At 36.0% G+C, this 16,287-nt stretch overlaps 1 protein-coding gene across 1 annotated transcript in view; it reads left to right on the forward strand.

The window, feature by feature from the left end:
• Positions 1 to 16,287, forward strand: part of LOC102488238 (attractin-like protein 1) — a gene marked incomplete at its 5' end in the record, with an annotated part of 503,763 nt that overhangs the window by 49,811 nt on the left and 437,665 nt on the right. The window contains 2 exon segments of the mRNA XM_006165552.2: positions 2,784 to 2,965; positions 8,878 to 9,091. Coding sequence (XP_006165614.2) covers positions 2,784 to 2,965; positions 8,878 to 9,091 — 396 coding nt within the window.

Here is a 16,287-nt window from a genome sequence, read left to right on the forward strand (position 1 = left end):
GTGCATGGAAAGCCAGATCCCACATGGTTGACTGAGGTTGAATCTCAGCAGTGATGGCTTGAAAAGCATGCCAGGCGTGTGTGCCCCAAATCCTGCCAGGATGGAGAAATGGAGAAGGGGAGATTGCAGTGTGACCAGACCCCACTGTTTGTAGGGGAGTACTTTTTCCTACTATGCTATTGGTGGCCTGAAAGTATTTGTTTTATAAATTCTTATTCTGGGACCAGCAGAAGGCATAATGGTTATGTCACTGGACTCTCATGTCGTCTCCCAAGGTTCAAGTTCTGGATCCTGCAGCTTAAAATTCATGTTGGGCCTGTGTGTGAGTGTTCCCAAGATCCTGAGGCGAGAATAGAGGAGACTGGCCATCCCTCTGGGGGGGGTGATTTCTCATTTTTGTCTTTTTCTCTCTCTTTCTGTCTCGTACATGTACCGTATAGCAAAAAAATCTCTTACAAGAACAAAAATTCTTACTCTATTATTGTTTTATCATGAAGTTTTCTAAAGACCACCTGATATATGCTATCCCAAACGTTGCTTTGTTAGAAAAGTTTGACGTATTTTTTTCTGTTTTTCTATGCAAAATGTATCATGACTTTGCCAACAACCCAACAGATTGAACGTAGAAGCATATATGAGAATTAAGTTGCCTTATATTAAGCTGGACATGAGATTTGTAAAAATAAAAAAATGCCTATTTTACTTTATTTTAGAAAATAAATTTCATGTTTTTTTAAGTTCATTTATTTCTCCCATGAGCAAGAAAGACAGAGAAGGAAAGACAAAGACAGTACCCCCAACAGAATCCTGATGCTGTAATCCACCCCCAGTCTCAGCCAGCCCTAGATCCTGGGCTGGCACAACCCTAGCATACCCAGAAGCCTCTCATGTGGTCATCCTAGAAGATCATTGTACTTTTTAATCAATGCCCCACCATACAGTGATAAAACTTTTTGCTTTTTGATTGAAGACTATATTTTTTTTAAAATAAAATATGCTATTCATGTTAAATTGTGATATTTTTACCTCCAACATTTTATTATGAAAAATATCCAACCTATGAAAAGTGAGAAGGATTATATAGAGGACACCCAATCAGCACAGCCTGCATCCTGCAATTAACATTTTGCTTTATTTGTTTTCTCTCCAATCACTCTGGCTATTGAATGCCACTCATTAATCCATTCCATTTTTTTTTTTTTTTGACTAGGGACCTAACTTGAACTGTTAGCTTGGAGAAGGAATTTGCGAATACATTTCCTTCAGGCCTATTTTTTAAAAAAGATTTATTTATTTATTTCCATTTGTTATTATTATTTTAATTTGACCAGAGAGAGACAGACAGAGAGAGAGAGGGAAAGCGAGAAAGCATCCACCAGGTCTGGGACTAGACCCATGGTCAGCTATGTGGAAATACAGCACCTTTAACCACCATTCCACCTGCCAGCCTTTTTCAGGCCTGTTTTTATAGCATAAAGGGACAAGACATCACAGCAGCTGGAATCATGCATTGTGATGGGATTTTAAATTACTTTAAATGGATAATAACTATATGATTTAAATGATCAGTTTTAATATGGTCTAAATAAATAGATGTAACATGCATATGAAAATGTGTAGCCCTCAATTATTTTTAAAAGAGTTAAAGACCAAATTTTAAAAATTTGAGCACTGTTTTAGAACAATTCCTAAGGATTGCGCTGATTCATCTCAGGCCTTTTATGTCGTACCAGAGGCACTAATGTGTTTAATGTGATATGGAACAAAAATGCATTCCAACTTTATACACGAGTGTGGTAACGAAACAGCGCATTCATGCACGTAAAGAGTATGATGTTATAATATATGTGTACCTGTGTTTTAGAAAGTAGGAGCTAGTTCAAGTTCAAATTAACTATATGGAAAAACTACTATTACTGAATAGTATGTTTAAACTTTAGAAAAACCTGAATGTACAAATAAACATTAAAAAGCAGAAGATATAGCTAGTTTACTAAACATAAGTGTAGTGAGACTTCTCTACCTGAACTTACATTAAAGAATCAGAGCATTCAGCCTAAATGCACACAGTACACCTGGGTTATTGGAGTTACATTGGGAGGTCAGTTAGCCTCACCTACAGAAATACCTTGGAAATTGCTCTTGCTATGTTCTGGTTCTTTTTCTATTAAAGTGGTCTTGTCTTATGTAGAATTGGCCTTGGGATAGAAAATAGGAGCGATTTTACTTATTGAGATACTGCATGCCAGTATACTACTTTATGCATAAAACAGCTAGTAGCAAGCACATTTTAACAGATATTGTAGACCATAGGTTATCTTTCTTTTTAAGAGAGATTTTTGTTATGGGGGTGCATGTGCTCGCTGGATAGAAAGACAGAAAGCAAGAAATCACTCCCAGTGGCGATGATCATGCTGCAGTCTCCTCTCCTTCATTCTCTTCGGATTTCGAACATGCACATACATGAGCTGGGCATGATTCAAGCCGTCGGGTCCAGATTTCTAAGTCAACTATGTGGGAGTCAAGCGACGTAACCATTATGCCATCTGCTGGTCCTGACCATAGGTTATCTTAAGTTTAGTAATTACAGAAAAAGTTAGGATTTTTTGTTGTCATTTTCCACCAAACTATTAGACAGATTTTGTTTGGGATGTTATGTTTAAATGTTTTATTTTTAAAGTAATAGAAAGAAATATAGAAGTTATATTTAGAATTTTGCAATAATTGAAGACTAACTTGTTTTTTAATTGAAAAATAAGATACAATTTTCTTTTCTTGACTAGCTCATCTTTGTGGAGAAGGATGGAGTCATATTGGGGATGCTTGTCTTAGAATCAATTCTAGTAGAGAAAATTATGACAATGCAAAACTTTATTGCTATAATCTTAGTGGAAATCTTGCTTCATTAACAACCTCAAAAGAAGTAGAATTTGTTCTGGATGAAATACAAAAGTATACACAACAGGTAACATCTATGCTTGTTTATATTATGGAAATATGTATGTTTTTTAAAATACATTATTTTATGCAATCTTAAAAATAAAAGTGGACTTGATTTTAAAAGTGAACTGGCAGGGGACCAGCAGTTAGCATAATGGCTATGTCGCTGGACTCCCACGTGGTCGACCACGGTTCGCATCCCGGATACTGTGGCTTAAACTTACACCGGGCATGTGTGCATGTGTGCCCAAGATCCCGAGAGGAGGATGGAGGAGAAGGGATTGCTGTGTGGCCATTCCCCCTGGGGGTGATTTCTCGCTTTCTGTCTCTCTGCCTCTCTCTGTCTGTCTGGCAAGCTCATGCGCCCTATAGCAAAAACCTCCCCCCCCCAAAAAAAAAAGGGAACTGGCGAAGGACTTGTTCCGTATGCATATTTGGTGATAAACTTTCATAAATTATCTCATATTTTGCATAGAAAATGCAGTGTTCTACATTATCTTACTGAGTCATTTCATATTAATAAAGTAAATTAAAGCATGTATGTAGAATTTAAGAATTAAATTCTATTATGTATGGCATGGTGGAGATGCTTTTCATTTAAAAATGTTCAGAGCAAATATTACCAATTACTTTATACAGAGACATGTAAGTAATATTTTCTTGGTATAGCTGTTTTTTTATTTATTTATTTTTTTGTAGAGGTTTTTTTCCTATAGGGCGCATGCCCTCGCCAGAAAGACAGAGAAGAGACAGAGAGACAGAAAGCGAGAAATCACCCCTCGCCAGGAGGATGGCCACACCGCAGTCCCTTCTCCATTCTCCTCTCGGGATCTTGGGCACGCACGCACATGCACCTGGTGTGAGTTTAAGCCACCGGGTCCGGGACTCGCACCACGGTTGACTACATGGAAGTCCAGCGACATAGCCATTACACTAACTGCTGATCCCGGTATAACAGATTTTTAAATGTTACATCAAATGTTGGAGAACATGAAATCTGGGCATATTGCTTAACTTTGAGCATGTCAGTCTCTACATTTCTCATTTGTAAAGTGGAATAATCATAGCTAGTTTTTATGTTTATTGTGAGCAATAAATGAGATATTGCATATAATAAATGTACATACATTTTATGTTTACTATGATTATCATCATATTCATTTCTATTTTAAATATTTGTTTTCACTACTGCTATGACTACTGTTTCTAGGAATCCTTATATAGAGGATGAATTCTAGGTAAATAAATGAATTTATTTGGTGAACAGTTAATGTTGACATTGTAGAAAAATATTTGCCCCAGGATAGTGTGTTAATTTTTCCATGGTGAATAACTGAATTTTTTGTATGGGCATTTAGTTCACTGTTCACAGCCTATTCTAATTTTTGTGTGTTATTATTATTAGCATGTATATTTTCTATGAGTATCAGTAGTGGACAGTCTTAGTTCTAATGCCAGTTTCTGTCTATAGAACAAAACTGTCCCCCTTATTATATTATAGAATAAGGGAAAAGTAATTTATCAACTTTATTAATACACCTGACTTTAAAAATATTTAATTTTTTTTCTTTTTTTGGAGAGGTTTTTTAGCTATAGGGTGTGTATGCTCACCAGGAAGACAGAGAAGGACAGAGAGATAGAACGCGAGAAATCCCCCCTAGGAGAGATGGCCTCGCCGCAATCCCTTCTCCTCCATTCTCCTCTCAGGATCTTGGGCACTCACGCACACGCGCCCGGCGTGAGTTTAAGCCACCGGGTCCAGGACTCAAACCTCAGTCAACTACATGGGAGTCCAGCGACATAGCCATTATGCTAACTGCTGGTCCCAATATTTAAATATTTTGAAGTGAATATCACAATATGATACTTTTTGGTCCTAAAATAGTTTTCTTTTATGCCTGGGATTAAAGGAGAACAAAGAGGAAAAACTATACTAATTAAATTTATATAAACTATTGATCCTTAAAACCATTTGCTTTTTGTGAACTAAAGCTATTTCCCTATAAAGAATAACCCAATATTAATTCATTTAATGCATATTTATTGAGTATCGTCAGTATACTTGCAGTCTGTTGCTTGTTGAGAATATAGACATCAAAAGACAAACACCTTTTCAAAAAGTTTATCAGAAAGAGAGACAAACTCACTCATATGGAAATGTGATAATGCCAATGATAGATGCACTCAGGGTGATATGTGCAGGTATTGGATGTACATCTAATGTGGCCTTAAAAAGAATTTTCTAGAGGAATGCCCTAGCAAGCTTTGTAGGAGTTGTAAGTTAGCCAGCTCAAGAAGCTATTTGTAAGGTGACCAGAAAATCTCCATTTCTCCCCCTATCGTCTTATTTAAAGGTTACCAGCTTAGTGGCTGGAGGGTAAGATATATGTAGTGGCATGTAGGAGCCCCTTTGGTTTTTATAATTTAGAAAAACGTCAAGGTATATGTTATACATTTTTGTTGTTAAACATATGGTATATGCAACCCAAGATTTGTTTATTTTCTTAATGATGCCGGGAGATTCGTTTCTTTAACTACAGAAAAAAAGGCGGCCAATTACAGTAAACCTATGAAAATTAGTTCTGTTGAATACCTAGCACGTATGAGTATGTTATTATTGGCAAACTCACTTTCTCTGAGATTTAGAAAGTGCAGTATTTGACATTAGGCATTACTGCTTTTTTCCTTCTTTAAAATATTTTCATTGCTTACAGTACAACCTTGAAATATGCTATTTTAGGACTTGTATATTTTAAAATTTCTTGTGTTATTTGGTCTATTACTATTAGTCACAAAGATGGGACTAAATTATTTTGTTGTTAACTTAAGACTCGATAGTTTGCCGATTATTATACTCAATAAATGAATGTTTTGTTTTTATCAGGAAACAGATCTTTAGCATGATTTCAAAGGTGGAAACTTCTGCAAAGTGATATTTCATTAGGCATATCTTTATGTAAGATGAATTATATCCTAAGTCATTACAGTTATGTAAACTTAAGATAACTCTTCTTTGGCAAATAAAGATCGACTAATTCCTGTACTTTAAAGAGATATCTTGGGTCAAATGATCATTTACTTATCGGAAATGGCTAATGAAATGTTACAGTGATTTATGTTGTGCTGTAATTTATATAGTAATTTATCTTTTACTTTCAGTTGCCTGTTCAGTTCATTTACTGAGTAATAGTTACTTTAAATGTTTTATCGGTTGCTTCATTTTTCTGTTTCTCTCCCCTTCTTCTCAGATTCTTATCATGATGAGTTAGAAAGTAATATTTCATTTTAAAAGATTTGTCTTTACTATAGATAGTTCAGGACTATAGGCGTACTTCTAGTAATGTGAAGCACAATCATAAATCTGAAATATCTATGTTGGATTTATTCCTGCGGTTACCGTCAAGAACTGTAAAAGTATTACAGAATTTTTATTAACAAAATATCTTTCAGAATAATATGGAAATATATGATGATCATAATGTGAAGCAGCATTTTTATTTTTCAATTAGAAACATTATTTATTAAGTACCGTTTTTGTTTCAAGCATTGTGCTGGTTGGGGAAAAATAACCACCATTATTATTTTTTTCTTTCTTTTTGAGAGGTTTTTGCTATAGGGCGTATGCGCTCACCAGGAAGACAGAGAGAGACAGAGAAACAGAAAGTGAGAAATCACCCCCCAGGGGGATGGCCACACCGCAATCCCATCTCCTCCATTCTCCTCTGGAGATCTTGGGCATGCATGCATATGCTCCTGGGGTGAGTTTAAACCACCGGGGTCTGGGGCTCAAATCACAGTCGACTACATGGGAGTCCAGCAACATAGCCATTTTGCCAACTGCTGGTCCCACCATCTTTATTTTAATAAACTTTGCTTAGCGAAATTTCTTGATTACTTACTGTGTGTACAAGTACTAGGTAATATGAAGTTTACTGTCATAAAAAAATTTAATTTTTTTTTTTGAGAGATTTTTGCTGTAGGGCATGTGCACTTACTGGAGAGACAGAGAAACAGAAAGCAAGAAATCACCCCCTGGGGGATGGTGACGCCGTAATCCCTTATCCTCCATTCTCCTCTTGGGGTTTTGAGCATGCACTCATATGTGCCCAGTTTGAGTTTTAAGTTGCTAGTTCCAGAACTCAAAATGTGGTCAACTGACATAACTATTATGCCATCCGTTGGTCCCAAGATATTGAAAAATATTTGTTGATTGTTTACGAATGATGTGAAATTCATTGTATTTATACACTATACAAATGCCTATGTCAACAATCCTTTTTTAGCTTTCAGCGATCATTCATCTAACATAATTAGGATACCATGTTTAACTGTCTTATTTCTATGTTGTTAAAGAGTAAGATGGAGGGGACAAGCAGATGGCATAATGGTTATGTCACTGAACTCCCATGTAGTTGATCATGGTTTGAGCCCTGGACCTGGCAACTTAAAACTCACACTGGGTGCATGTGATTGTGTGCTTGAAATCCCGAGAGGAGAATGGAGGATAAGGGATTGTGGCATGATCATTCCCCCCTGGGAGGGTGATTTCTTACTTTCTGTCTCTGTCTCTCTGGCAAGCGCATGCCTCGTATAGCAAAAATCTCTCAAAAATATGAAGACTATGGTAGTGAGACATATTTTTTTTCTACCCTGACTGTCTATAATGTTAAAAAAAAAAAAAAGAACAATATTGAGTTTTGTAACCATTTCATCTTGTAATATGATATTGGTAACTTTGTATCTTAGAAGATTAATGTTATAATGTACATAAAAATAAAATGTTTATAATTTAATAGAATTTTATAAAAGATAGTAACTTAGATTAAGACTAAATTATTATTTCATGTATCATAAAAATAACATACTTTAAAATTGATTAAAATATGTAAATATGGAATGGATTTTTATTTCAAGCTAATTTTGAAATACTGGTGAGAACATAAAAATAGTTATGTGACATTAGTCATCTTGTTTTAGTTAAACTGTAGACATAAGAGTCAGATTTTATTAGTTTTTTGATATTTTTAATAATGAAAATAGATGACATTAGTTTATCTAAAATTGCATTTTTTGGATATTTTTAATAATGAAAATAGATGACATTAGTTTATCTAAAATTGCATAAAAGTCCAAATGTCATAGAAGAGGTAGAAATTAGTAGAGATACAGTTATTCTTCTCTCAGTTCTCGTGTGTAGTCCTGTATGAAGTCTTCGCTCAGACTCTATATTGTTAATTGTTTTTTGTTGTTGTCGTCTGTATTTATCCAGTACAGATAATGGGAATTCTTCTTTTCATTCTTCACCAGTCTCACTACTGGTTAGATTGATATTAGTAGAAGTAATAGTAACAGCAGCAGTAATGGCAATAATTTTTTTTAGTTTTTTTTTTTTCTTCTTCTTCTTCTTTTTGGCTTTAGGGCACATGTACTTTCTGGAGAGAGAGACACAGAGAGAGAGAGAAAAAGTGAGAAATGACCCCCACAGGATGGCCACAATGCAATCCTTTCCCCTCATTCTCTTCTTAGGATTTTGGGCATGCAAGCACATGTGCCCAGTGTTGTTTTCAAGCCAACGGGTCTGGGATTTGAACCACAAAGTTGACCATGTGAGATCCAGCCTCTCCAGCCTCCACCCCACGTGCTGACTCTATATCCTAATTTTATAGAAGAGGAAACTGACTCACAAAGGCTAAATAAGTGATTCCAATCATGTAGTTAAATCCAAAACCTGCATTTAAAAAATAATATTAAAAAATAATATTGTATTCAACATCATTCTCCAAATATGATGAGATTGTTAATTAGCCTTGGTACTAAATAAGTCATTAAAAGGCAGTTTTTATGTATTTTTCAAGTGTAATTTTTAATGATAAACTGTTTGCTAAGTATGATATAGTATTTTTAGACTTAAAATTTACCCTTTTCTATTATTTACAGAAAGTGTCACCTTGGGTAGGCTTGCGGAAGATCAATATATCCTACTGGGGATGGGAAGACATGTCTCCTTTCACAAACACAACACTGCAGTGGCTTCCTGGTGAACCAAATGATTCTGGGTTCTGTGCATATCTGGAAAGGGCAGCAGTGGCAGGGTTAAAAGCTAACCCTTGTACATCGATGGCAGATGGCCTTGTCTGTGAAAAACCTGTTGGTAAGTAGTTCTATAAATTCGCATTTCTTAAAAAATTTGTTTACAACATATATTTCCTAGCAGTTCCAACCTGGTATTCTGAAATAATTTACATCATCATCTTATGATGCTGTGTACCTAATATTTCTGTAAATTTTACTACATTTTTCAAGTTTATTTCTTTCATGAGACAGAAAAAGAAAGAACAAGAAAGAGTGAGAATGAGGTAGGAGAGAGAGAAAGAGAGAGACCCTTAACAGACTCTTATCACACTGCAGTTTATCCATCCCACTCCCAGCCTTCAAGGCAGCCAGAAGTACAGTATATACATTAAGCAGAGTGTTTCAGGTCAGTGCTAGATCTTTTTTTTTTTTTTTTAAGAATTATTTTAATTTTATTTTTTTGTTATTATTATTTTAATTTGCTGTAGGGAACATACACTTACCAGAGAGAGACAGAGAGAAAGAGAGAGAGAGAAAGTGATAAAGCAAGCCACTAGGTCTGAGACTCGAGCCATCATCAATCATGTGGGAGTCCAGCGCTTTAACCACCATGCCACCTGTTGGCCCCTCAGTGCCAGATCTTGACCCTTGTGTTTCCTGTGGCTCCAGCTCTGGAGAGCAGTGTCCCACTATCTATGCCACCATTGCTGGGCCAGTGTATTTTATTTTTATTCACATTTCTCACTTCTTAGTTATCTCATCATTAGCTTATAAAAATAATATAATTCTATTGTTTTTTTTTCACCATTTTTAAATTGATATGTTTAATGTAATTTTCTCAGTTTTGTCTATTAATTATGAATTCTAGTATACATATAATTAATTGGCGTATATTTTGTGGGCTACAGACTGATTTTTTTGAGGCATGCAATACAGTGTACAATGAACAAGAATATACCCATGTTCATATTCTTCGATATTAATCATTACATTACATTATGTGCATTTGTTAATAGTTTTACTGGTTTTTTAAAAACTAAGGAGCCAGCAGGTAGCATGATGGTTAAGGTGCTGGACTCCTACATGGACCTGTCGGCTTGCTTTCTCACTTTGTCTCTCTCTCTCTCTCTCTCTACTTCTCTGTGGTGAGTACGTGTGCTGCTCTATAGCAAATTTTAAAAATAAATAAATTTAAAATGTAATCAAATGTCAGTATTTTTACTCTGCTGTGATACACCATCCAATAGCCTCTTCCCTTTATTCACATGAAATTTTGTGTCCATTATTACTTTTTTAATGAACCCGCCTCCTCACCTTTCCCTAAACCTCCCCTGGTGTCTGGCATTGCTTTCTCTATTTCTATGCTTTTGAATCCTTTAGTTTCTGCCTTAGATTGAAGGCATTTGAAACATGCTAATTGGGGGTATATGCTATTTGTCTTTCTTGAGTCCTTCAGTTTCTACCTTAGCTTGTGGACACTTGGTATATGTGAAGTGGTGGTATGATATTTGTTTTTCATAGTCTGGCTTATGTCACATAGCACTATATATTCTAGGTTTGTCCATTGTCCATTTTGTGTCAAATGATAGAATTTTGTTCTATTTATTTATTTTTTTGGAGAGGTTTTTGCTACAGGGAGCGTGTGCTTGCCAGAAAGACAGAGAGAGGCAGAGAGACAGAAAGTGAGAAATCACCCCCTGGGGGGATGGCCACGCCACAATCCCTTCTCTTCCATTCTCCTCTCGGGATCTTGGGCATGCATGCACACGCACCCGGCGTGAGTTTAAGCCACCAGGTCTGGGACTTGAAACGTGGTCGACTACATGGGAGTCCAGCGACATAACCATTACACTAACTACTGGTCCCAAGAATTTTGTTCTTTATGGCTGAGTAGGATTCCATTATATATATATGTGTGTCACATTTTCCCAATCCATTTATCGATTTTTGGGCACCTAGGTTGATTTCATGTGAATAATGTTACAGTGAACATTGCTCTCTCTCAATGATTTCCTATCTTTTGGATACATACCAAATAGTGGTATTAATAGATCATATGATAATTCTATTTCTAGATTTCTGAGGAACATCCATACTGTTTTCCACAGTGGCTGTACCAATTTACATTCCCAAAAACAGAGCACAAGGGTTCCCTTTTCTTTGGAGCCTTCCCAGCACTTATTCACTGGTTTGTTTATTTGTTATTTATTATTTATTTGAATTTTTTTATTATAGTCATTTTGACTGGGGTTAGGTGATATCTCAATATGGTTTTGATTTGCGTTTAACTCATGATTAGAGAGGTTGAACCACTGTTTCATATTTTTTTTGCCATTCGTGTGTCTTCCTTTGAGAATTGCTTGTTCAGGTAAATTGCCCATTTTTAAAAAATTGGATTACGTGCAGAAGCTTTTTAACTTGGTGCAATTTCACTTGTATAGTTTTGGTGCCATTGCTCTTCCTTTGGGGATCTTATTTAAGGAATTTTTGCCTACTCCAATATCTCGAAGTGTTCCTCCAGTGTTTTTATATAGTACTTTTTATGTGTTTGGATTTTATGCTTGAATTATTCATCTATTTTGAGTTAATTTTTGTAAATGGTAAGAGATAGGGCTCTAGATTTATTTTTTTGCAGATGGATGTCCAGTTTTCCCTGTATCACTGGTGCAAAGACTACTGTTTCTCCACAGTATTGTCTTGTGGATTTTATCAAAAATCAGTTGGTTATATGTTGTTGGATCTATCTCTAGATGCTCTATTCTGTTCCATTGGTCTATGTGCCTGTTCCTCCTCTTTCTTGCATCCCTAGTACCATGCTGTTTTGGTTATGGCTTTGTAATATATTTTGAAATCAGCTTACTTCTTTTGTATAGTATTGTTTTGGTGATGTGGAGTCTTTTGTGATTCTAAACAAATTTTATGATTGTTTTCTATATCTCTGAAGAATGTTGCTAGAATTTTAATAGGAACAGAATTGAATTTATAAATCATTTTGGGTAATATTGACATTTTCAGTATGTTGATTCTTCCAATGTATGAATGAAGGATGACTTTCCAGCTTTTGTGTGTGTGTGTGTGTGTGTGTGTTTCAACTTATTTATTCATTTTTTTTATAATTTTCATTATAAAATGAAGAGATTTTTCACATTAAAAAATGTGGAGATTTTTCACTTCTTTGGATAGATTTATTCCTAGATATTTTTTCTTTTTGTGGCTATTATACATGGAATGGGAACCAGCAGTTAGCGTAATGGCTATGTCACTGGACTCCCACGTGGTCGACCGCGGTTCGCGTCCCGGACCCGGTGGCTCAAAACTCACACCGGGCACATGTGCGTGCGTGCCCAGGATCCCAAGAGGAGAATGGAGGAGAAGGGATTGCGGCGTGACCATCCCCCCTGGGGGGTGATTTCTCGCTTTCTGTCTCTGTGTCTCTCTCTGTCTGGCGAGCACGCGCCCTATAGCGAAAATCTCTCCAAAAAAAAAAATGGAATAAGTTTCTTCATTTTTGCATCCATCCATTCATTGTTAGAATGCAAAAATATCCAGACTTTTGTATGTTGGATTTGAATTCTGAAGCTTTACTAAATTTGTTTATTATTTCTAAGATTTTTCTAGTGGATTCCTTATTTTTTAAATATATATAATCATATCATTTGTAAACAGGGACAACTCAACTTCTTACTTTCCAATATAGACGCCTTTTATTTCACTCTCTTGTCTGATTGCATTGGCCAGGACTTCCAGTACTATATTGAAAGGGAGTGGAGAAAAAAGCAGTCTTGTCTTGTTCCAGTTTTGAGAGGAAAAGCTTTCAACTTTTCCCCACTGAGTGTAATGTTGACTGTGGGATTATCCCATATGGCCTTTTGTGTTAAGAAATGTCATTTCTGTGGCTTTTTTTGAGGTTCTTAATCATGAAGGGTTGTACTTTATCAAACGCTTTTCTGTGTCAATTGATATGATCATATGATTTTTGTTTTTCTTGCTGTTAATTTGATGTATTACATTATTTTTACATATTTTGAACTATCCTTGCATCCCTGGGATAAGTCCTACTTGGTCATGGTGTATAATTTTTTAATGTGTTATTGGATTTGGTTTGCTAGTATTTTATTAAAGATTTTTGCATCTACATCAGGAATATCAGTTTCTTTGTCATATCTTTGTCTACTTTTTTTTTTAAGAGTTTTTTTTTTTTTAAAGGTTTTTTTTTTTTTTTGCTATAGAGCACTTGCGCTCGCCAGACAGACAGAGAGACAGAAAGTGAGAAATCACCCCCCAGAGGGGATGGCCACGCCGCAATCCCTTCCCCTCCATTCTCCTCTCGGGATCTTGGGCACACACACACGCACCCAGCGTGAGTTTAAGCCACCGGGGTCCGGGACTCAAACCGCGGTCAACTGCGTGGGAGTCCAGCGACATAGCTGTTACGCTAACTGCTGGTCCCCCTCTTTGTCTACTTTTAATATCAAGGTGATGTTGGCTTCTTAAAATAGGATTGGGAGGATTCTCTTCATTTAGATCTTTTAAAATAGTTTGGAAATTAGTGTTAATTGTTTTTTCTTTTGAGAGAGATTTTTACTATAGGGTTCATGTGTTCACCAGAGAGAGAGAGAGATAGAGAGTGAGAGTGAGAGAGAGAGAGAGAGAGAGAGAGAGAGAAAGTGAGAAATTACTCCCCCCCACCACCCCCATGGGAGATAACCACACCAAAATTCCTTTTCCTCCAGTCTTCTCTTGGACTTTGAGTATGCATGCATAAGCACCTGGAATGTTTTTGATGTGGAGCAGCCCAGAATTTATGAGTGACCTTTGAAGAAATCCAGGGCTGATAACTTCCTGGGCTTTCTATTCCCCTGAGAGTTAGTTGCCCCTCCCTTGGGTTGTTAAGCAGCTAGAGGCCTTGAGGAGGTTAAATTCCCTGCTTCTCTGCCAGCTCTGTATGGGGCAGACACTGAGCCTTTTCCCTGATAAGACACTCCAAACATGCTGAAACCACCTCTCCTCAAATTCACTAATAAAAGACTGTGCTCAACTCATAGCTGGGGCTGGAGTTTCAGAGTGTTAACTCCTGGTGCCCCACTAGCAGAAAAAAGAGTTCTTTTTTCTCTCTGGAGTGCTCTGTTTTCTTTTCTCGGTGTCTGTTTTCCTGCAAACTTTACAGCTGTCAGGTCTCAGACTCAAACTGTAGTTGACTATGTTGTTGTCCAGCAGTGTAACCATTACACTAACTGCTGGTTCAGGTGTTAATTCTTTTTTTTTTTTAATTATAATTGAGCAGTAATGCCATCTGGACCTGGGTTTTGCTTTGTTGTGAGATTATTACTGATTCATTCTCATTACTTGTTACTGGACTGTCAGGCTTTTGATATCTTCCTAATTGAATCTAAGTATGCAAGTCGTGTCCAGAAATCTGACCAACTTTTCTAGGTTTTCTAGCTTGTTAGCATATAGTTGTTCATAGTAATCCCTAGTGATATTTTGTATTTCTTTTGTAGTCAATATTCCTTGTAATGTTCCCTATTTCTTTTGTGGTTTTATTTATCTTGGTCTTCTCTGTTTTTATTATTAATCTCTAAATGGTTTATCAATTATATTTGTCCTCTTGAAGAACTAGCTTTTCTTGTTGATTTTTTAAATTACTTCTTTGTTCTGTATTTATTTCTGCTCTCATCTATTGTTTCTCTTTCTGTTACTTTTTAGTTTAGCTTGCTATTGCTTTTTCAGCTAATTGACATGCATTGTTAGGTTGTTTATTTGCAATCTTTTTTTTTTTTGGAGAGGTTTTTGCTATAGGGCGCATGAGCTCGCCAGACAGACAGAGAGAGACATAGAGACAGAAAGTGAGAAATCACCCCCCAGGGGGGATGGTCATGCCGCAATCCCTTCTCCATTCTCCTCTCGGGATCTTGGGCATGCACGCACACGTGCCCAGTGTGAGTTTTAAGCCACTGGGTCCGGGACATGAACCGCCATCGACTACGTGGGAGTCCAGCGACATAGCCATTACGCTAACTGCTGGTTCCTTTTATTTGCAATCTTATGAGCACTAATTGCTATAAATTTCCTTCTTAATACTGCCCTTGCTATATTCCACAGATTTTGGAATTCAGTATATTTATTCTCATTTGTTTTGAGGAAATTTAAAATTTTATTCTTAATTTCTTTGGTAGTTTTGCAGTCACTTAGGAGCATGTTGTTAAGTTTTCACTATCTGTATGTTCTTGAGAGTTCTTTTTGTTGTTGATTTCAAGTTTAATTCCTTTATGGTCAGAAATAATACTAGATATGACTTCTATTCTTTTAAATTTGTAAAAGCTTGTTTTATGCCCTATTATGTGGTCATTCTTAGAAAATGGTCCATATGCTGCCAAAAAGTGTATTCTATTTTTGTTGGATGAAAGGTTCTATAAATGTCTTTCAGGTCCATTTGGTTTATAGCATTATTTATTTCCCATGTCTCTGTTTATTTTTTGTTTAGAGGATCTAGCCAATGGTGAGCGTGGGATATTGATGTCCCCAACAATTAATGTGTTAACATCTATTTCTCCCTTAAAGTTGAATGGTCTTCATATATTTGGATCCCCAATATTCACTGTATATATATTTATAGTTGTTATATATATACATATATATGTATATATATATTTTGTGAGTAGATCTCTTTATTTAAAAATATTTTAAAGAATTATTTATGTATTTTTATTTATTATTATTTTATTTTAAAATTTATTACAGAGTACACTAGTTTACCAGAGAGAGGCAGAAAGAGAGAGAAAGCGGGAGGGAATGAGAAAGCAAGCCTCCACGTACAGGACTTGAACCTTGGTCACCCCTATGGGAGTCCATCACCTTAACCATAATGCCACCTGTTGGCTCAGTAGATCTCTTTAACATGACCCTCCCCCATCTCCTTTCACAGATTTTATCTTGAAGTCTATTTTGTCTGATATTAGTATAGCTATACCTGCTTTTATTTTTTTTCATTTGCATGAGATGTTTCCAGACCTTAATGGTAAGTCTGTGTGTGCCTTAGTTACTAGTATTTATTGCAAGTATCATCTTGCAAGTGATGGTTTCTGTTTTCTTATGTATGCAGCCTGTTTGTATCTTTTGATTGGATAATTTAATCAATTTATATTTAATAATATTATTGATATATAAAAATTTAAAGCTGCCATTTTGTCAGTTGGTTCCCGATTGCTGTGTGTTTTCCTTTTTCTCTTACTTCTCTTATTGTCTTTTGTATTTGTTAGATCTCCATAGTGGAAG

The sequence above is a fragment of the Tupaia chinensis genome, unplaced genomic scaffold (assembly GCF_000334495.1).
Source record: "Tupaia chinensis unplaced genomic scaffold, TupChi_1.0 Scaffold143963_1, whole genome shotgun sequence".
Taxonomy (NCBI): domain Eukaryota; kingdom Metazoa; phylum Chordata; class Mammalia; order Scandentia; family Tupaiidae; genus Tupaia; species Tupaia belangeri.